This window comes from Physeter macrocephalus, chromosome 6 (genome assembly GCF_002837175.3).
Source record: "Physeter macrocephalus isolate SW-GA chromosome 6, ASM283717v5, whole genome shotgun sequence".
NCBI classification, from domain to species: Eukaryota; Metazoa; Chordata; class Mammalia; order Artiodactyla; family Physeteridae; genus Physeter; species Physeter macrocephalus.
In genome coordinates, this window is record NC_041219.1 from 6,558,863 (window position 1) to 6,581,005 (window position 22,143).

Genomic DNA, 22,143 nt, shown 5'->3' on the forward strand with positions numbered 1-22,143 from the left:
TGGTGTGGGCTCTTTGTCGGGGTGCATAGGCTTCTCTAGTTGTGGTGCGCGGGCTCCAGGGTACGCGGGGTCCAGAGTACGTGGGCTCTGTAGTTTGCGGCTCGCAGGCTCTCTGGTTGAGGAGCATGAGCTCAGTAGTTGTGCTCGGGCTTAGTTGCCTCACGGCATGTGGGATCTTAGTTCCCCGACCAGGGGTCAAACCCGTGTCCCCTTCATTGGAACGCGGATTCTTTACCACTGGACCACCAGGGAAGTCCCTAAATTTTTATTCTTATAATTTAGCTGTAGGTTCTTTGTGGGGTAGGTTCTTTCATGTAAATAAATATATCATCTGGAAATTCCAGTTTTGATACTTTACAATTATTATGACTTGAATTTCTTTTCAGAACTCACTCAGATTTCTGATACAAGGTTGAGTAGAAGTGTTAATAGTAGGAATCTTTCTCTTGTTACTTGTCTTCACAAACTTTGTCACCAGTAAATATGATGTTTGATGCAGGTTTGGGGGGTTTTTTGTAGATATTCTTTTTCAGGATTAAGAAATTATTCATAATGCTACCATCTTAAATATTTTTTTCTTTTCGGCACCATTTTTCATCTGTAAGATTGTTTACTGTGTGCCTTTTCATCCTATTTGTCACCCTTGCTTTAAATTTATTTTTTGTTTTATATTCATCAATTTATACTCTTTAAGTTATTTATATTTCCTTTTATTCCTTAGGGTTTGTTTTACTGTTCTTTAATCTTAAGTGTTTTTAATTTTCCAAACTTATGAGGCTTTTCTAATTATCTTCGTATTGCTGATTTCTCACGTATTCCACTGTAGCTAGAGAATGTGGTCAGTATGATATCAATTATTTGTTTACTTACTTGAACAAAATGCATATTGACCAGTTGGCAGGTGTATTGCTCTGTTTCCATTAGATCAAGTTAGTTAATCTTGTCTATATCTTCTATACCCACATATTTATCATTATTTTTCACATTTTTACCATTATTATTTTTTTGTTTAGATTTCAGCTCTACTATATCTTCTTTTATTTATTTAATCATTTTATACATGCTTATGTTTAATATGTGATAAATCCAGCAGCTGAAAGTTGCCACAGATCATTCTCATGTCTTTTATTTCTTCTGGTTCTTACTTATGATACCTTGATTCCTTGTAGGTATGTAAGTTACCGTTTTATGTTTCTTAGAAATCTGTGTGACTTCTTTGAGGACTAGATGGAAAGACATTTTTCCCAAGGGGATTTGTGTTTGCTTCTGCCAGTGCCTAAGACACTACCAATACAGGAGGTTGTTTTTTTATTCCTTCCTTCCCTTCTTTCTTTATAGTATCATTTTCCTTCTACTTGAAGGACTTTAAATTTTTTTAAAAGCTTTTTAAATTATGTGTAACATAGACAACATTAAAGTCATTAAATTTTTATTTAAGAATTTTGCGTTTTGTGATTCCTTTCACTGCCTGTCACCTTACCTTAGTTCCTCGAAAGTTTGAGCCATGATCTTCAAGATAGCCCCTTTAAAAAGAAAGTTTACCTAACCCACAATTGTCATGTCAATCCACAGTTTTGTTTTGTTTTTTTTGTTTTTGACTGTGCTGCGTGGCACGTGGGATCCCAGTTCCCCAGCCAGGGATCAAACCTGCGCCCCCCACAGTGGAAGCATGGAGTCTTAACCACTGGACCGCCAGGGAAGTCCCAGTGCACAGTTCTTTTAGTTGAGCTTCTTTTATCTCTGCTTGAATATGGACATACTGATGACATACTTCAAAAATTCCCCACCTATATAATCTTTAGGATCTAGTTTCTTCAAGCAGTTTACTTTAGGGCCACTTTTAGGGTTAGAGTAGAAGAATCTACCTGGTTCTCAGTTTCACACGCCCTCTAAACATAAGTTCAAGTCATAGTCACTCTAAACTATCACATCCTAGAATAGGACAGGTCTTTGGGATATTCCAATACCTAAGATTAAAAAAATATGACCATTAGATCTTTCACACTTTTAGTGGCATCTCTGACTTATAGTTCTTTCCTAGAAATCAGTAAAGCAAACCACGTATTATTCTGTGAGGAGTTTCCAGCAACGTGGGTCTAACAGAAAATGCCCCTTCAGGATAGACTTCGACCAAAAAACCATTTTTGTAATACATTTCTGATTGTGATGAATTCTTTTAGATTTTGGATGTCTGAAAGAGTCTTTATTTCACTTTTATTTTTGATAAATTTTCTGCTGGATATGGAAATCATAGTTGACAGATTTTTTAGTGCTTTGAATATTTTGCTCTGTTTTCTGACTTAGACCATTTCCAACAAAAAGTCTTCTGTCATTCTATCTTTGTCCTCTTTACATACTGTAACTTTTTCTCTCTGGCTACTATTAACATTTTTTGGTCATTGGTTTTACACATTTTAATTATGATGTATCTTGGTATAGTTTTTTTCGTGTCTGTTATGCTTGAGATTTATTGAGCCTCTTAAATTTGTGTATTTATAAGTATTTTTTTTAATCAAATTTGGATTTTATTTTATTTTTTTATAATTTTTATTGACATATATAGTTGATTTACAATGTTGTGTTAGTTTCAGGTATACAGCAAAGTGAGTCAGTTGGAATTTTTAATCTATTATTTGTGTAAATATTTACTCTATTCCCATTCTACCTTGGGGACTCCAATTACAAATATATTAGATCACTTGACGTTGTCCCAACTTACTGTTGCCGTGTTGAGTTTTTAAAATCTTTTTTCTCTCCGTGTATTTAGGGTAGTTTTTTATAGCTGTGTGTTTAAGTTCACCAGTCTTCTTCCTCATGCCAGTTATTCTTCCCTTTACATGCAAAAAGTATTTGTAATAACAGTTTTATAATGTTATTATCTATTCTATCATCTGTGTCATTTCTGGGTCTGTTTCTATTGTTGGTTTCCCATTATGTATTTTATTTTATTGCTTCTTTGCATGCCTGGAAACTTTTGCTTGGGTACCAGTTCTTGGAATTTTTACCTGTTCAGTGCTATACATTTTTTTGTACTTTTGAAAATATTCTTGAGCTTTCTTAGGGGCACAGTTACTTAGAAGCTGTTGGAGCCCTTTGAGACATTTCCCCACCCCACCCCCTTTTTAACTGTAAGTTTTGTTACAAAGAACCACAGTAGCCTTTAGTCTAGGGCTAATTTCCCAACTACTGAGGCCGTACTCTTCTGAGTACTCTATCTGACGCCCTATGAATTTTAATACTTTTCTATTCTGACTTAGGGCACAGTTGTGTGAGCCCTAGAGATTGTTTTTGCTCTCTCTTTTCCCAGCCTCTGGTCAGTTCCGCACATGCATATGCTGATCAGTACTTAGCTGAAGACTCAGGAACCCTTTCCAGATCTCTAGAACACTTTCTCTTTACAGCTTATTTGGTGCTCTAGCCTTCTCACTCTATAGATACCTTAGCCTACTCACTCTCAGCTACACTTCCTCAATTCACAGATTTCTGGCCTTCACCAGGGCTCCCTCTCCTTGTATTGCAACCTGCACCTGGAAACTCCTCCATTCAGTAAGCATGGGCAGTTGTAGGGCTCACATCAGTTCTTTCTCTTCTCTCAAGGGTTATTATCTTGTACTGCCTGATGTCCTATGTCTGAAAACCATCGTTTAACATATTTTATCCATTTTTTAAGTTGTTTCAGGTGACGCAGGAGTGAGAGGATTCCTACTCCTCCATCTTGGTTGGAAGTAGAAGTCCTAAGATTTCATTTTTTAAAAATTATATTTTGGTTGAGAAGATAGATGAAAAATCATTCCTGAGAGAGAGAATAAGCTTCTGTCAGTGTTCAATCAAGACTCGAATACTTTCTATAGTGTAAGACAGTATGTGGTATGCAATACAAAGAAATATCAGACCTGTTCTCACCACTTAAGGTCATTTGGAAAGAAACATTGAACAGTACAAGTCAGTAGATAACTTCTAATTCATATATGGAGTCATCATAGCTGTGATTCTGTTTTACCTGAAGCAAAACGTTGAACAATTTCCCTTGAATTCCCTCCCTTAAGATTCCCTAGAGTCTAATAGAGCCATACATACATTGGCCATTTGTCTTATCAGCTAAGGCAATAATTTTACTAATTTGTATAGTAAAAATATAAAATTTTTAGTAAAAATTATTTACTAATAATTTTACTAATTTGTATTCCTTACTCCAAAAATTTGTGTTCTGTCACATGGAATATTAAATCATCATTTCATTGTTTAAGCCAACCCAGTAAATTAAAGACATTGTATAGTACATGTGCTAATGAAAATAGGAAGATATTGTTTCTAGGAAAAAGAAAAGTAAAGGTCTTTCTTATTTAGGGCCAGAAGTACCGAGAGAGACTGCTTGGGGCATATGAAATTTTAAACCTGTTCTTTTCTACTGGGATGAAAGCAGTGTAATAAAACAGAAAGAATATGATGGTTATAGAGTGAAGGACTCTGATTTTGAGATGTTATTCTTTACTTTCTGCCTATATCACTTTGGGTCAGTTAGGTAAAGTCTTTGACACTTTATTCATATTTGAGAGTGAGATCTTTAAAAGATGATTTGTCTACTTGTAGAAACATTTTGATGAACAAATATAGTGTAGAAGAAATGAAGAAAATAGAAAATCATCATTAGACCATCACAGTAATAAGTGTTGTAGGCAGTATCCATGGATGAATGTCATAATTAGTGAGCAAAAATTTAAGGACAAACAGGTATTTGCAGGTTCTCAAAGTACTTCTTTCAGAACATTTATTGTTTTAGAGAGGAAAATAGTAATTTACAAGGAGAAAACGGGCAGATATACCATCTTAACCAAGATCAAGGTTAGTATCACCTGTAATAAGACATTATCATCACATGCACACATATATTGGAATATGTCCATCATATTTGATGCACTTGAGAAGAACACATTACTTCTGTGGTGATGTGGCTTTTAAAATGCAAGACCTCAATCCAGTCATAAGAAACATCAGACATACCCAAATTGCAGGACATTGTGCAGTGTAGTTACATTGGTATAAATGAAGACATCAATGTTGTGAAAGACTGAGGTAAAGTCTGAGGTTGCAGGAGACTAAGGAAACATAAAACTAAATATACTGTGGATCCTGGAACAGAAAAAGGACATTAGTGGAAAACTGGTGAAATCCCTGTGAAGTTGTTAGATAATAGCTAATTTCTTGGTTTTGATACTTGTACTAATAAGATGTTACCACTAGGGGAAAATGGGGCATATGGGAACTCTGTCCTGTTTTTGCAGCTCTTCTGTGAATCTAAAATTATTTCCAAATAAGTTTTTAAGAAGTGGTAACAGTGTTTGTGGACATTGTATTAACATGTAGTTGAGTTAACCTTTCCATTGGGGAGAACCTCATTTTGATAGTTTGTGACATTTGTTTCTCTGGAGCAATTCAGTTTTTCCACAGGTAGAGAGGTGGGGTAGAAGGTTGGTTCTTAAGTCTGACTGACAGTGTTCTATAAGCAGGTTAAGGAAAGAAAGCGGAGGATCCCACAGTTCAGAATGTAGGTCTTCATCTCTCAGTTTTCAAGCCCATGCCTCACCCTCACCTACGCTTTGGCTAACTTCTAAAATTTGGAGTCTATCCACTTGGGTTTTTGTGGAGATTAAATATTTAGTATCTTACTGGGGTTGCTGGGACTGGGTATTCTTCATGATAACTGTGATAGAGAAATATTTTCAATCTAATGAGAGTCCATAGGCCCTACCCTTCTGTGCCTCAATTTGAGGTAAAAGTACATCTTATAGGGGGTTTTGTTATGATTAAGTGAGGTAGTATATATAAAGTGCTTTGAGTAATACCTGTCATTTGATAAACTCTCAATACATATTAGTGCTTATTTGTACCAGGCCCTCTGTGTTAGGCTGCTCTAGCAGTACACTGTTCTCAAGGAGTGCATATTCCCATGGACTACAGTGCAACCCAGTGGCTCTAAGTAGTATAATTCTTCTAGTGGGATTTTTTGATAGAAAAGAGACGTGTGTTGTCTCATCATATTAAACTGTTAAGTCTGAAATACTCGTGAAATAACTTTTTTTTAAAAGGTAATCTAACTTGAGAAAAAGTTTGGGGAATAGAAAAAAAAATTTTTCATCTCGAAATCCTTATTTGGTACTTCTCATGGCATGGCGTTCTAACCACTGAAGGTGTCTGTTAGTCTATTAGGTATTTTGGAAGTGGTTGTCAATTTCAGTGGAAAAAGGCATAAAACAATTTTATTCATATGTTTCAGAAATAACAAAAATTAACATTAATTTTTGACATAATTCCATTACTTTTTAAAATAATTGTTATGCTCATAAAATTTTAACATGTGCTGTAAGCACTGCAGTGATGGGTTACTGTCAAATAACACTCAAGTAACAGCATGTGTGGAGTAAGAGGAGGACACGTTCATGTTATGGGCCTACTCAGTGCCAGGCACTGTTCCAGATTCTGTGGAGACAGAAGTGAACAAAGAGACGAAATAAATAAATAAATCCTGTTCTTGTGGAGCTGATGTTTTAGAGTATAGGAAGACATTAAACAAAATAAATAAAATGCACTGTGTATTATATTTTGATACATGCTATGGAGGGAAAATTAAAACAAGAAATGGGATAGAGAGTGCCTAAGGGGTTGGGGAAAAGGATAGTGTACTTTTAAATAGAATAAACAGTGAAGTCCTCACTAGGATGGCTCACTATATGAAGTATGGTGAGGTGAAGCCATATAGATACCTAAAAAGAAAGCATTCTTGAAGGGTACAAGAAGTACAAAGGTCTGAAGACATCAGTATGCCTTTTGTGTTTGAGGAGTAGCAAGGGAGTGGGGCAGTGGGGCCAGGAACACAATAAGAGAAGGGGGAAATGGTAGGAGATAGAGGTAATGAAGGGTAAGTTCACTAAGGCCTGGAGGCCAGAGTAATGGTGCAGGAGCATTGTAAATGTGTTTTCTTCTTTACTTCCTTTGATTTGTGATGTTCTTTATTCTGAGCATCAAATGGATAAAGTACATAAGGGTATAAATGTAAATATATTTAGCACATTACATTGTAGCTGCTCACTGAATAATGTTTACTGAATTAATTTATATGGCAAGATGTTTAGAAGTATTTTAAAAGTCCTGTGTTCCCTTGCTAAAGGAATACTTTTTATTTTTAATTGCTTCATATAACATAATTTAGGATTTTGATACTTCATTATATTTAATTTACTGTTTTAAAACATTTGCCACCTCCAATAATATTTGTTATTGAGTAGATGTTATCTTTAAATAACTTAAATGAGCATCTGTTTTTATTAGCGTTAGTAGTCATAATAATCAGAGTCTAGTTTCCTCTGAATCAGTAATTTACTTTTTATATTATAAAATGAGGATTCACATTCTCATAAAAGTCACAGTTTAAGTCCTGTATTTAGATTTATTTCTTTAAAAGTCTAATTTTTTTATCATCTAGTTTGATTAAAGTTATTTTAGTTGAGGGGGTCCTTATTTGCTTTTATCAGAGTGGAACATTTTTAAGAAATTAGTTTCTTCCCGAGGAATATACTTTTTTTTTAAGATCTTAGTTCCCTGACCAGGGATCAAACCCCGGCCCCCAGCAGAAGTGCAGAGTCCTAACCACTGAACTTGGCAGGAAGTTCCCCCAAGGAATATCCTTATACCGAAAGTTATCCCTGGGTTTTGAAAAGCTCATTGGCCCACTTTTAGGAATTTAAATATCAGTACATCCAAATAGTTCAGCTGTCATTTTGCTGGCTGATGGTATTAATGTTAATGTGTATGAGAGCCTTAGATTTAATGTTGAGTGCTTAGGAGAGCAAGAAAGTATTCAAGGAGCAGATAGGCAGAGTATTTTAACATATTGTCTTGGACGTTTTTATGATGGCCAGGTGAGCCCTATCCTCATTTTCTGTGTGCAAGTTTATAGAAAGCTCTACTTGTGCACTTCACCCCCCACCCTCTTTGTTTTGATTAGCACTTTGAATCAGTCTGAGGTGAATCTGGGGTTGGGGAACGATGAAGAGGTGAACAGGGAGTCATAATGTTGAAACTGGACATTCAGATCTTTATAGCATGATTTCCTTATTTTTCAAAGAGCGGAAGAATCCCATCGTTTATCATGTTCTGGTTGGACTCCTTTCTTATCGTTTGCTGGAGTTTGAACTTCATAGCTATGGTGTCAACCCTGCTGTAGTATCTCAGGGGCGCTCCTAGTGCGGGGCTGGTGCCATGGCTCACCCTCCAACCTTTCCTTCTTCACTTCAGCCTCCAGCCCTGAGCTTTCCAATCCCCAGAGTAGCCAATGTTGAAAGAAGTTGCACAGGTAAGTAGGTGGTGGGAAAGGCCGGGGGAAAAATGGTGCTGTCATCAGTATTTTAAGGGTGGATGTTGGGCCATTTTGTCAGTGAGTCATTTTGTTAGTTTAAAAATATAGTGTTTCTTATAAATTATTCTTTTCATAAAATTATCTCATAAATTATTAAAGTCCTAGTGTTCTAAGCAATAATTTCATTTCTTATTAGTTAGATGTGAAAGAGGGAAAACCTTAAACTGAATAAACCATTAATGTTGTAATAAAAAGGAAGTTTGTTAGATTTTTTTAAACTTCATATTCTCCACAGAGTATAGCAGGACCAGGAAACTCATTTTCAGAAAAGAAGCTAAGAGAAAAAGTCAGGGAAAGCATAAATCCATAGACTAAAAATTTTGCTACGTTTAACTTGGTATCAGAAGGAGGCATATTTTAGTTTCCTTCCACTAGCTTTAGACATGCTGTTCTTCCTGTTCCCAAAGTTTCAGGCAAGTAGCTATATTTTTAAAATTTGAAGGAGTAGAAACTTCAAACATCTTTCTCCTTGAAATCTAGACAGGAAGACTGGAACATTTCTACCCATCTCTAGATTTGAGGTTAACAAAAATAAGTATAGAAGCAGTGAAGGCACAATATCTGGTAGAAAGTTCAGCAAACATTTGTTGAGTGAACTAGCTCACCAAATTGTGTGTCTGTGTGTGTGTGTCTGTGTCTGTGTGTGTGTGTGTGTGTGTGTAAAATGCTAACACTCCTGTCATTTTCTGCTTGTGTTCCTTGTATCCAAAATCATGATCTAACAATACAGATTTTTTTTTCTTAATGCAGAATTTTTAGAAATAGTTCTATAGCAGTGTAGCCCTGGGTCTGCACTACTTTGCTCACAAATAAATACTATCATTTTAGGTTCTTACTTCTCAGAAAGGCTTCAAAAATTGTTTCATTAGTTCTCCCAGATCTATGCCATGTAATTCTTATTCACGTTATTTCTAGATTCTTTTGCAAATAACAAGACATTCAAAATTATACCCAGGAAAAATAGAATATAGCCTGTGATGGCTAACATTTCTTCAGAGAAAGTATGTCAGGATTAAAGAGATTGGGCCACCAAGTATTTGGCATTTCAAGTCTCAAAGCAGGGCCTCAAAATACAGAATCCTCAGCAGTTTCTCTCTCCTTTCCTCTGAGTTCGAGTGTTTCTTAAATTTATTGGGAGGCTTGTAGAAATCCATATCCCCCAGCAAAGCAGACCATCCATCAGTTTCTTGTGGATTCCCGCCCTCTCTCCTCTGTGTTAGCGAGCGCTCCCCACCCCCACCTCTGACACTGGCGTAAGATAGTCACCCTCATTAAAAACATTCCCTGCATATTTAGAGGATTTGTTTTATATTCTAAGCTTATGGGCTTTCTACTGTTATATGTTCTTCCACTCGTAATTTATAAACTTATATCTTAATATTTAAGGATAAAATATTGCTTATTTTAATTTTAGGCCCTATTGTGTGAGTTCTCAAATCTAACTTTTTGGTCATAAGGCATACCATTTATAGTTGGTTCTTTAGTTAATATATGATTGTGTGCTTTTTTTTTTACAGTTAGCACTTTTTGAGTTATTAGTGTTTTGATTTTAGGATGATGCACATGTCTTTTAAAGTTTGTATGTTGGTGGTTCTAAGTTTGAATCTGTATGAGGCATATTGATACAGGCAACTTTAAGAATTTGAAAAACCACAAAATCTGTTTCTTCAAGTGGAAGCATGCACGACATATTCTCCCTAGATCAAAGTCAGACTGATCAGGAGCACTGATAGGCCTTTTGGTAATACTCCTTAGAGAGTTTGTAGATTTGGTAGGGGCACACCCTAAGGTATGGTGTACATGGTTTTGGGAGTGTCATCTCAGTAAAGCAGCTTCAGGTACCAGATTTCAGTGAACAGTTTTTGGATTAGGAAGAGTGATGTGTTTTCATCGCTTTCCTGGCATGCCCTCTCTATCTTTTTATCAAATGTGAGCTACCCTGTTTTGCGGGGGATGATATCTCTTACGAAGTATTCCTGTAACCCCTGTAAAGAACTCTATGCCAAAATATTTAACTACTCTCCAAAATAATGATTGTTGATATGTTCCTATAAGCCCCTAGTTTTCTGCTGAATCACATTTCCAGTCAGAGTTTCCTTTGCATCTACCTGTTAACTGCCTTTTCAGTATTCATTAAGGCTTTTATTGCTCATTTATCAGGCAGTCTGCATTAACTAAAACTATGAAATGAATTGCTTTTATTTCCATATCAATTTAAGTTGATGAATTTAGAAATTATCAATTTAAAATTTATCTAAATCTTCACTTTTCTTAGATCCATCCTAAGTAGATTAGTAAACTATTCATTATACATTTATTTATATTATAGATATCAAGCCACAGTATTCTAGAACTAGTAGGACTTCAAGAGTAGCATATTTTTTAACAGGAGGAAAGATCATTTGTTCTTTTCCTAAAGACTTCCAGATATTAAATTCTTTGTTCTTTGAGGAGCTAGATTTTTTTTCTAATGTAAGTGCCTTTCTCTCCTTTATTTAATCCCATTTCTTTTCTTTTCTTTTTTTTTTTTTAGTGTTTTCCAGAACGAAATAAAATTAGGATTATTTATAACAGTTGTGAAGTAGGATTGGCAGCTCAGAATCCTATTACCAAAAAATACCACTAAAACAAAAGATCCTTGGGTTATAAATACTTTTAGGTGGTAGTATATCATATTTGATATAGGTGTACAGTATTCTAGTTCCATAGAATTTGGGCAGTGTCTCAGTGGATTTGACCTATCAGCTTTTCCCTCTAAAAGCCAGTAATAAAGATAACCAGATTATCTTCAGATATTATGGCTTCTCATGATTGGTTTCAATTTTGATTGACTACATCTTGATAAAGGCAGATAAATGTTAATGGCAATTGACTGTGATTTTTATTAATTTTCTGCCTGCTTTATAAACAACAGAGAAGTTGTGTGTATATGTATGGGTGTGAAGTGTTTGCTGATAGTGAAATTGGGAGGGAAAAGTAAGAAGTCAAATTTTGTATTCAGCAATCAGAGTGCAGTAGTAAAATCTCCATTAGGGAAACAGGAGTAAAAGAGCAGTCCTGTCACCCCGAACCCCCACCTACATTTGGCTCTCTTTACCCTTTATAATACAAGGTGGATGCATACTCTGTTGCTAAAGATGAAAAGTTACTGGCTATAGAAAAGTCTTCATACTTCAGTGTTGTGAAAGAGTTGATTTTATGATGGGACACGTGTATCAGCATGTTAACAGTAAAACTCCTGGCTACTTTAGAAATAGAATCACAAGAAAAAGTTGCCGTTAGGGATTTGGTCTTCTTTTAACCCAACTGGTAAACATATTCTACTTGTTTAATGCTACAGTGTCTATTTCAGTAGCTTAAAATAAAAATTTAGAGTTTTGTAATAACCATTCTAATTCCTTGAATGATTAAATTATGTTCACTATATTTTGAAAGTAAAAATATTAGTTAATTTGGAATATGGAAATAGTAATTACTTTTTAATTGGTATAGTGGTGGTGTTCTTTCTTTTAAGCATAATTTTATTCTAAAATTAATGTTGCTTTTTCTAAAATACATATGATCAGTCTGGTAGAGACTAGCTTTTGTTTCACATACCTCTCTAGTCAGTTCATTCTCATTCTTCTGCTAAAGAGATCTTTTTTTGACATGCACAAATATTTGATGTGGCACCCTCTACTTACCATTGTTTACTGCAAAGTAAGCCCCCCACCCCTTTTTGCCCTTTACTGCTTCTCCTGTCATGAAGCTTACAGTTTGGGGAGAATACAAACATTAAACTATTAGTTGTATGTCTGAGAGTCAGTGTACTACCGTGGTTAAAAGGGGGGTCTCTAGCAGATTGTTTGGGATCATATCCCGTCTCTGTCACTTATCAGATATGGAATCTTGGGCACATCAGATATGTGACCTTGGGCAAGTTACCCAACTTCTCCAGTTCTCAGTTTTCTCATCTAAAAATGAAGACTAAATAAGTAAATACATGAGGATTACATACATGTTTATATAGTTATTACTAAGTAAATTATGAAGATTATATAAATACATTTTGAAACATTTGGAGTATATTGCCTGGCATTATAGTAAGTGGTCAATAAAAGTTATTTCTTATTATTGTATAATTATAGTTATGATAAAGTATTTTCAATGACTGCAAGCCAGGGGTCCTGATTTAGTATGAAAGTTTCAAAGAATGGGAGAAAGAGCATTCTAAGTAGAGGTATCAGCCTATGCAAAGGTCCGGATGCGGAAGAGAACTTGTGTTTGAGTAACTGAAGGTGTGGCAGCAGTTTAGTGGTGGCAGGGGACCTGTGGAGACAGTTAAGGTCAGAGAGGTTACATAGGGCCTTATAAGCCTTATTACTGATTTGGAAAGCTGTTGAGGCATTTCAATCAGCAGGACCATGACTGTTAAATTTTTATTTTAAAAATTTACTTGGCTGATGTAGGAGAGTAAATTTGAGGGTAATGAGAATGGATTAATAAAGACCTGATTGAAGGATATTGGAAATGCTTGTTCTCAGAAATGACAGAGATGGAAAGATACAGATGATTTCAATAAATATTTAGAGTTAATCTGCTCAGCTTGAGTTTTAATTGTTGAGGATGTCAGGGGTTACAGATGGCATTTTTCAGAGATAGTCATGTATAGGAACAACTGTGAATAACCCAAATTTAGCTGAGGCATAAGATTGTTGTTGGATTTTGAGATAATTACTGCTACAAAATTATGTTAAGGTAGTGATCTCAGGAATATTGGTCTGCATCCTTTATGGGAAATTAACGAGATACGAGAGTAGGAAAGTGACAGTCATTGTAGTGGTTATGAATATGACATCATAGTCAAGTGTTAGTTGAGGCAAGTCTTCACCTAGATTTTTGTACCTGGCTTTCCCATCTATATCCTTACCCTCTTAACCTGGCATTGAAATTTAGCCTATTTTTCCTTACCACCTATCATTGTCCTTCCAGACATCCTCCTTGTTGGCTGTATTAAAAGTTTTGTGTTTCTGAGCTTTCTCTCACTTCCGAGAACTTATGCCTGCTGTTTCTTATGCCAAAGTTTGCTACATCTCCCACCCTACACTCTTCTCCTTTTTTTAAAATAAAAATTTTTTTAACAAATTTAAATATTTGTCCAAATATTACTTTATAAGATCTTTGAGTTGTTTCACTCAGGTAGAGTTAGATATTCCCTTATTTGTGTTCCCAAAACACCTGTATAGATTTTCATACTGTAATTGTTTATTTACAGGTGTTTCTCCTAGCTAGGCTGTGAGCTTGTTCAAGACTTGGGGCTGTTACTAAGCTTTTGTGTTCATTGGCACAGTTTTTGGCATAATTCATATAGGAAACCCTCAGCATGTTCACTGAAATGTGAAGGGAGATCAGTCAAAGGGCTAAAAAAAATCTAGTCTATAGCTTAAACTAAGAAGGTGATAGGTAGAATGGCAAAAAACAAATGTGAAAGCCATTGTGAAGAAAGGTTAGAATGTGATGATATGCAGAACAGAACAGGAGAAAGTAACTCTGAAAGTCAGTTTTAAATATTACTGATTTAGTTTATTAAAATGTACTTCTCATACAGAAATGTCTAGCAGCACTTTAAAATATGCTGCTGGAACCTTAAGACTGGAGGTAGATTTCAAAATCAAACTATATTTGTTTGCTATCAGGAAAAGGACCACTCTGCCATGGGATGTGTTTCTGTTCCCTGGGAATAGGATTCCATGCCTGGGCCAGCATGCCAGCATGATAGACAATAAATGATTTTAGAGTAAGTTCCTCTCCAGAGGTCTTGCTGAAGGAAAATTGTGCAAGATTAAATACCGCCCATCCTGCCTTGGATATGATCTATTTTTCACCCTTTCCTATCTGTCTACCTATCTATCTATCTATCTATATATATATATCTAAATTTATTTTTGAAGTTTCACTTGTAAAGTGTCCTACTTTGTTTCTGTGACCATTTAAAAAGCGCCAGGCCTTGCCTCTTATTCCTTCCCTTTTGTAATTACCATTCATCCCACCTGGATCAGGGGCCACTTTACCCATCTTTGAAGTTGTTGGTTAAGATTATTTCAAGTTTGAGGTTTTATGAATCTTCTGTTAGCATTCTGAGTTACTGCATTTGGCTTTGAAATATATTTATATATTAAGAATGTTAGACCTTAGGAACTCATAGATAGTCCTAATTAAGTAATGAAGGTGTTTACTGGGAAAATCCAGACAACTTAGTGCTTCCATTCTGCTTGTCAGTTTAATTCCTCTCTACTACATTTTGAGGCCAACTCTTTTTTTTGAGGGGGGGGTTGTCAGGGTGATAGAAAGAATTAGTGTAAGCTAACGTGTGTGTGTGTGTGTGTGTGTATCTCCTGATTAGTTCTTATGGAATCAAAGCAAATATAAAATGTCTTAGTTACGTGTTTTAGATCTGTATTCAAAAAAGACTTAAGAAACATTGCTTTTGGTACAACATATTTCATGTATTTTTCTTGGTGAAATCTCAGTTTTTACTTCTCCTTTGTTAAAACATGTGATACGAGAGTTGAGAGAGAAGCTGGTCAGTTAACAGAATTGATATAAGCCCTTTATATGTTTGCTTGAAGAAAGCTGACAAATTGTATATACCAAATATTTGAACAAATTTTATATGTAATGTAGAATGAAGTATGATTTTGTCTTTAAATTAGTTTTTAAAATTTCTGTTTATCAAATTGACTTTAATATATATGACATAACCAGTAATTTCAATATATTTCAGTACAGTGTTGACATATCCCCTACCACTACCACTGTAGTCTGAGCCACCATCATCTCTCACCAACCTGTTTCCCTGCTTCCACTCTTGTCCCCTCTTTTGTCCATTCCTTACAGAGTACCTACAATCATATTAAATATATACATAAATAAAATATGCCAAATTATGTCACTTAAACTGCCCACAGATCCTCTCTCTCTTTTTTTTTTGTTTTTTTTTTTTTTTTTTTTTTGACTGCGTCGTGCAGCTTTTGGGATCTTAGTTCCCCGACCAGGTGTTGAACCTGGGCCCATGGCAGTGAAAGCACCGAGTCCTAACCACTGGACCACCAGGGAATTCCCCCAAATCTTCTCTTGACTTCTCATTTTCACATAGAATAAAATCCAGAGTTCCCCAGGCCTGCAAGGCACATGATCTGCTCACACTAGTATCTCTGACTTCAGTTCCTACCATCTTCACTGAATTCATTCTGCTTGAGCTGCACCACTGAGGATCTTGCTGTTCACTTTGCACTGACTGCTCTTCCTGTCTGTCTCTACCTAGTTAGTTCCTTTACTTCTCGGCTTCATTGTTACTTTCCTAGTTTCACCCTTCCTGGCTAGTCTAAAATACTTTTCTACTCCATTCCATCATTCTATATGGAATACAGGACACATCCTTTAAAATTAAATAAAACTCCTTTTTTTTTTTTTTTTTAAGCTGAGCTGGGTCTTTGTTGCCGTGCGCTGGCTTTCTCTAGCTGCGGCGAGCGGGGGCTACTCGTGTGGTGTGCGGGCTACTCTTGTGGTGTGCGGGCTTCTCATTGCGGTGGCTTCTCTTGTTGCAGAGCACGGGCTCTAGGCGTGCGGGCTCAGTAGTTGTGGCTCACGGGCTTTAGAACGCAGTCTCAGTAGTTGTGGTGCACAGTCTTAGTTGTTCCACAGCATATGGATCTTCCCGGACCAGGGCTCAAACCCGTGTCCCCTGCATTGGCAGGTGGATTCTTAACCACTGTGCCACCAGAGAAGTCCAAAACTAGCTTTTTTGAAAAACTTACTATGTTGTCTTCCTTTTTCTTTCTGATTTTGCCATGGATCACAGAATTCTTTGTTTCATACCAGTACCCATCCCTGGGACTGGAGCTTGCATTTGAAGGCAGAGTATTACACTCTTACCTCTTTTTTTTTTTTTTTTTTTTTCTGAAGTCATGTAAAAATAATTAGTATTTTTACTGTTGTGTAATTTCTGTGTTGAAGCACACAAAACAAAAATGAAATTCTACATGTTTGTGTTTTCTCTCCCTCCCTCTGGCACACACACAGTGAGTCTGGGAAAATTTGGTATTGATGAAAGAGAACATTTCTGTTTTCCTCTGTCTGAGGCATTTCACGTGTTTAGTTTTGCTTTCAAAACAGTAAAACCTCTTTGTACAATATTAAAATGAAGTTTTTTTATTCAATACAATTAATTTCAATTTTAGGATTCTAAGAGTCTAATTGGTTTTGATGATAAATGTTACATCACAGTTGTTAAAGTTCACTTTGCATCCATTTGACTTAACTTATGTACGTAAAATTTGATGAGAGATACCCTGGTACGCTCCTGAAATTTTAGTGAATTCTGCAAGTTTCATGCCATTTTCCTGTGTTTATCCTTTTTTTAGAATTAGAACTCAGTAGTAATTGTCCTTTAAAGAGAATGAAATGTATCCTTAACTTTTACACAACAAATCTTTAAAATCTCATGTGTAAAGAGTCTTAATTTGCAGACTCTAAAGTGCTTTTTTCCACTGTTACTTTTCTGAAATAAAACTCACTAAAAAACCTCTCTTTCCTATTAGGGACTACTTAGGGGGTTAAAGGCTAGGCATGAGGGATCCTACCTAGTCCCTAAAATTACATTCAGAGTTATAGAAGCACTTGCCTGAGATTCACCAGGGAGTCCACTGCCCAAAGAAGATAAAGTATGTTCTAACAAATTAATAGATCCTTGAAAATATCTTTCTGTATTTCACACCTAAAGAGATATATAGCCTAAAAGCATACAGCAGAGCAGTGGTTAAGTTGTCTTCAGACTGGTGTTCATATTTAACTGAATAGCTTTTTCTCAGACTTCAACAGGAAGAATACTTAAATATTTGAGTTTCTTACAGATTTAACAAGGAACTTAAAATATAAAGCAATTATTAAATAACATGGTTTTCAACCAACTTGCACATCAAATTTGGCCTTAAAATCTGCAGTATACCAGTTCACCATGTCTACTGATTAACAGCAGTAACTACAGTGTTTCATTTTGAAATGAGAAGTAAAAGAAAGTTCCTTTTTTCTTACAGTGGAAGAAAATACCCCTATTCATAATGAGTGTACCAGACGGATGTCAAATTTGATGAGTTTTTCCCCATTTTTTTTGTGAAAAAAATGTGTATTCACTGTATATTCTAGTCTTACAAATCTCTCCTATCATGACATTTCAGTTTACTTTGAACTGCAAAGTACTATTTAGGGATAAGACACATTGACCTTAATTAAATAACCTGTCATTGATAGTTTTGGAAGCTTTATACAGGTCACCTTATGGAAAGAATAAAATAAAATAAAAATTAGCACAGATTTAGTAATTATCTTGATGAGGGCTCAAAATTACTAGTGTTGGATATGGTAAAGACTTAAAAAGCAAAAGAGTAAGCAGGTTATGTAGTAGAGATCATAAATTTATACCAGGATGATGAGTGAAAAAATTATCCTACTTTTACATGAGTGAGAGCTTGTGGCTTGAGATAAGATCTCCAGTGTGCCAGTATACATGGACTCAAAAAGTGCTATATCTCAGTGAAATTAGATTGTAAGTGAAGATGATATGCTCTGGAAAACATAATTTAAAAAGTAGGTATAACGATGACAAAGACAATAATGTTGAAGATGCATATGAAAATTTTGAATAATTAAACCCAAACTTAATTTTTAAAAAATCTTTGTATGGGAAAATTATATTGGGTTGCCAATATTCAAGAATAAGTAATATTTTTTCTTTTAAAATAATTGGAATCATTGCATGTGACAGACTTTAAGTTTCTCCTCTTGATTTCAGGGCCTGAAAGTAAACATTTACTACTACATTGTTATGACTTTCTCACCTGTATCATTAATTCTTAGTTGATCTGTTTCTTTATCTTAGCAATGCTCCCTTCATTTTATGTTTTCCACATAGGAGTAAGGTAAAGCCTGACATTTTCCAAAACATATTCTTGATAATAGTAATATTTTTGTTTAGGTGACAAACAGCATGTTTGGTGCTTCAAGAAAGAAGTTTGTAGAGGGGGTCGACAGTGACTACCATGACGAAAACATGTACTACAGCCAGTCTTCTATGTTTCCGCATCGGTCAGAAAAAGATGTAAGTTAACCAGTTAAGCTGTGTTTACTCAATAGTATATGTCTGTCTCTTTCTGATTCCTGAAAAGCAGTATATGAACTGTAGAGTACCACCTTTGGTTGAGTGACTATGTTTTAGGCATAGTGCTAGGCCCTGGGGATACAAAGATGATGAGCTTTCTTACATTCTTATTGGAGACAAAATGTTGTATGATTCTCAAGTTGGGATATGGTAATACTGTGGGAGGAAGTACTCAAAAGACATGGGGTAAACAAGGTATTACTTCTAGAACATCGATTGTTTTTTTAATTTGTGAAATAACTTGTTTTTATATTAAAACAGTACTTTTATAAAGAGCAGAAAGCTGATATGTACAGATTTAAAGATATAATGTCAGGCTACAATGAAACCTTTCCTTTGCTTTCTAATATTCTGGTTATAATCCTAGACCTCAGATAGGCAGACCATCTCTCCTCTGTTAGCTATAGGTATGCTACAATAGAAAAATTTTGAAGAACTGTATTCAAAAACATGGAAGATGATATATTATAGAAGTATGAGTTAAATGCTTTGGAAGGTTAGTAGTTCAGTAATCTCTTTTGGAATGAAAGGATTTAGAACACAGCCAAGTCATAATTAGCAAATTGATAAAATATTTTAAAATAAATTCCATTGTTGTTTTCAAATCCTGGTAAGCTACTTTAAATTATACGCTGTATACTGTAGTTAGACCAGTTGCATTTTTGTACTTTGTACCTGCCCAACTTTTTTTCCCCTTTCAAACTTTTATAAACTTGCTATTCCTAATTTCCCTGTCTATACAGCAATTTACTCTAGATATTAATCTAATGAAATTCTTACTGATGTTTTAAAACACTTTTAAAATTCTAAGTTTTGTGACAAATGCCATCATTTTTCATTAAAGTTGATCATTAGTAAATTACTTCCTATGTCTTAGAATTTCACAAATAGGCGTACTCAAGGTTTAAGTTAGAATTTTGGTGGAGTTTTGTTTTGTTTTTCTGTTTTGGTGTTATTCCCCTTTATTTTTATTTGAAAATTGTGTCATTTTGGCAACAAACTATCAAGTGCATTATTAGGACTGTTTTCAAATTTTGTGTTTGGTGGCTTTCTTGTGTAGTTGAATAGCTGACAGAATAATGTCATCTAATTAATTTTCTATTATCTTACTGCCTTTCTAGCTATTTGATGTAAATTATAACTGAATTAATTTTTACATAAATTTCTAAGGTTAAGATTTGATGTTATAGTTAAATAATTTGGGATGTCTTTCTGGTAGCATCACTGCAGAAACTAACCTGCATGTGTGTTACTGTGATTGTACAGTGCAAGTTAAGATTGATGCAAAAATGGTAGTGGAATATTACTTATTGATGAAAAGCAGTCATTCTTATCAGGAAGATCTAAAGCTTTCAAACTGAAATTCTTAAAAAAGTATGTGCAGAGAATGAATGACAGAGATGTCTGTCTTCTAGGGAACAGAAATACTGTATTATATGTCAGAATTTTTTAGTCAGAATTATTACATACAGTCATATACATATGTTGGTTACTATTCTAGGTTAATTCTCACAGAAATAACAGAATGATTTGCTTCACAAAACTTTTTTTTTAATTAATTAATAAGGTAGTGAGACATGGAGATTAAGAATTTGGGCTCTACAACAGGACAGATATGGGTTTGCATCTTGGCTTTGCCTATTAGCAAGAACTTCTCCAGGCCTCAGTTTTCTCATCTGAAAATGGGAATAATAATATAGTAGCTACTTATAAATTTCTGTGTTGCTGATAACTTTTTTCATTACAAAATAGTAAGGGGTATTGTACAAATTTTAGAAAACATGCATGGGGTCAGGGAGGGGAAAATTACCAATAATGCTAGTCGGGAACAATTTATGGCTAAAATTTTAATTCTATATTTCACATATTTTTATTTTAAAATATATTAGTAGTTAAATCTCTGGGCCATATTGACATGTCTTTCACTAGAAAGTTTGTACCAATTTTTACTCTCATCAGCACTCTCTGTGCCCTTGAGAATACCAGCTATTATCTTTAAGTTTTTACAGATAGACAAAAGAAACTTACTGTTTTAATGTGCAGTAAAACATTGCTTAACTTACACACACACACACACACAGGGCAATGTGTCTTTTCCGTGTAGTTGGCGATTTTTATTTCTTCCTTTGTGGATTACTGTTTTTGTGCCATTTTCTATTTCTCTTTTGAGATGATAAGTCTTGTTCATTTGTCAGTGTTTTCCATATGTTAAGGTTAATAACCTCTTGTCATAAATAGTTTTTCAATTTTCTGCTTTCAGGTTTTTTTTAATGTAAAAATATTTATCATTTTTATTGAATTTGACTCATCAGTTTTGTGTGGGTTTTTTGGTTTTAATGTTTTCAGTTTTTGACATCATACCTAGGAAGACTTTCTCCACCTACTTTCTTCTAGCACTTTTGTGCTTAATTCTACACATATAACTTACATTCATAAGAAATGTGTTTTGGATTAAGGTGTGAATATTGTGATGCCAGATTACCCTCCTCATGCCACCCCCCCACCCCCATAAGGTTATCTGGTATCCAGTTGTCCCAACACTTTTTTTATAGTTTAGATCACAGGTTAGAAGACTTTTCCATAAAGAACCAGATAGTAAATATTTTAGGCTTTGTGGGCCAAGAGGCTAAATAAAGGATAATATGTAGGTATTTATATAACCATTTAAAACGTGAAAAACCATTCTTAATTTATGCACCCTACAGATATAAACAGTGTGCTGGATTTGGCCTGCATTCAGTAAATTGCCCACCCCTGAGTTAGACCATTCATTTATGGCTAATTGGAATTCTCCCTTAAATATACTAATGTCTGATTTTTTTGGCCTGTTTCTTAACTCTTGTTCTGTATATCATATTGATTCTTTGGAAGAACTACAACATAGTTGAATAGCTGTAGCTTTATAGACAATTTTCACGTCTTAGTCAGGTAAGGTCTTTCACATCCTATACAAAAATGTTTTTGACTGTTGCACATTTATACTGATGTTTACCTTCCTTCAGAAGAGTATGTCTCTCTTCTATTTCTGTTCTTTATGCTGTTTAATAAGTAAGGTTTTATGGTTGCTGTTTTCATTACATTTTTCTAATTGGTTTTTACTGATATATGAAATAGTTTGTATGTGTATATATTTATTTTATAACCAACTACCTTACAAAACTCTTTTTATTAGTTTTTGTTGATTGGGAGTATGGGCTCTGGACATTCTATTTTATGAGTTTATATCTCAGTCACAGGGTTTACTAGCTGTACCCTTGGGCAAGTTACTCAGTCTCTGTATGTCTCAGTTTTCTCATCTATGAAATAAGAAAAATAGTACATGTCTAATGGGTGGTGGTTTTAAGGACTGAATGATAACTATGCAAAACTTATAGAAGACCAAATAGTAAATATTAAATGTTGCTACTATAATAATAACATTATGCCATTGATTCTTTTGGTTTTTTCGGTAGTTATGTATATCATCTGCAGATAATGATTATTTTGTGCTTTATAAGGCTTTTAAAGAGAAAAAATTTAAACATAATAAATAAAT

At 34.8% G+C, this 22,143-nt stretch overlaps 1 protein-coding gene across 8 annotated transcripts in view; it reads left to right on the plus strand.

The window, feature by feature from the left end:
- CNOT2 (CCR4-NOT transcription complex subunit 2) overlaps nucleotides 1–22,143 on the plus strand; it is a 117,326-nt gene that overhangs the window by 54,488 nt on the left and 40,695 nt on the right. For 6 of the 8 annotated variants that reach the window (XM_028490389.2, XM_007106594.4, XM_055085204.1 and 3 more), the window contains one exon: nucleotides 18,426–18,548. In XM_028490389.2, coding sequence (XP_028346190.1) covers nucleotides 18,426–18,548 — 123 coding nt within the window. Of the gene's footprint in view, nucleotides 1–8,292; nucleotides 8,351–18,425; nucleotides 18,549–22,143 lie in introns of all 8 variants that reach the window. The other 2 variants (XM_024122836.3, XM_055085206.1) reach the window with 1 other exon arrangement.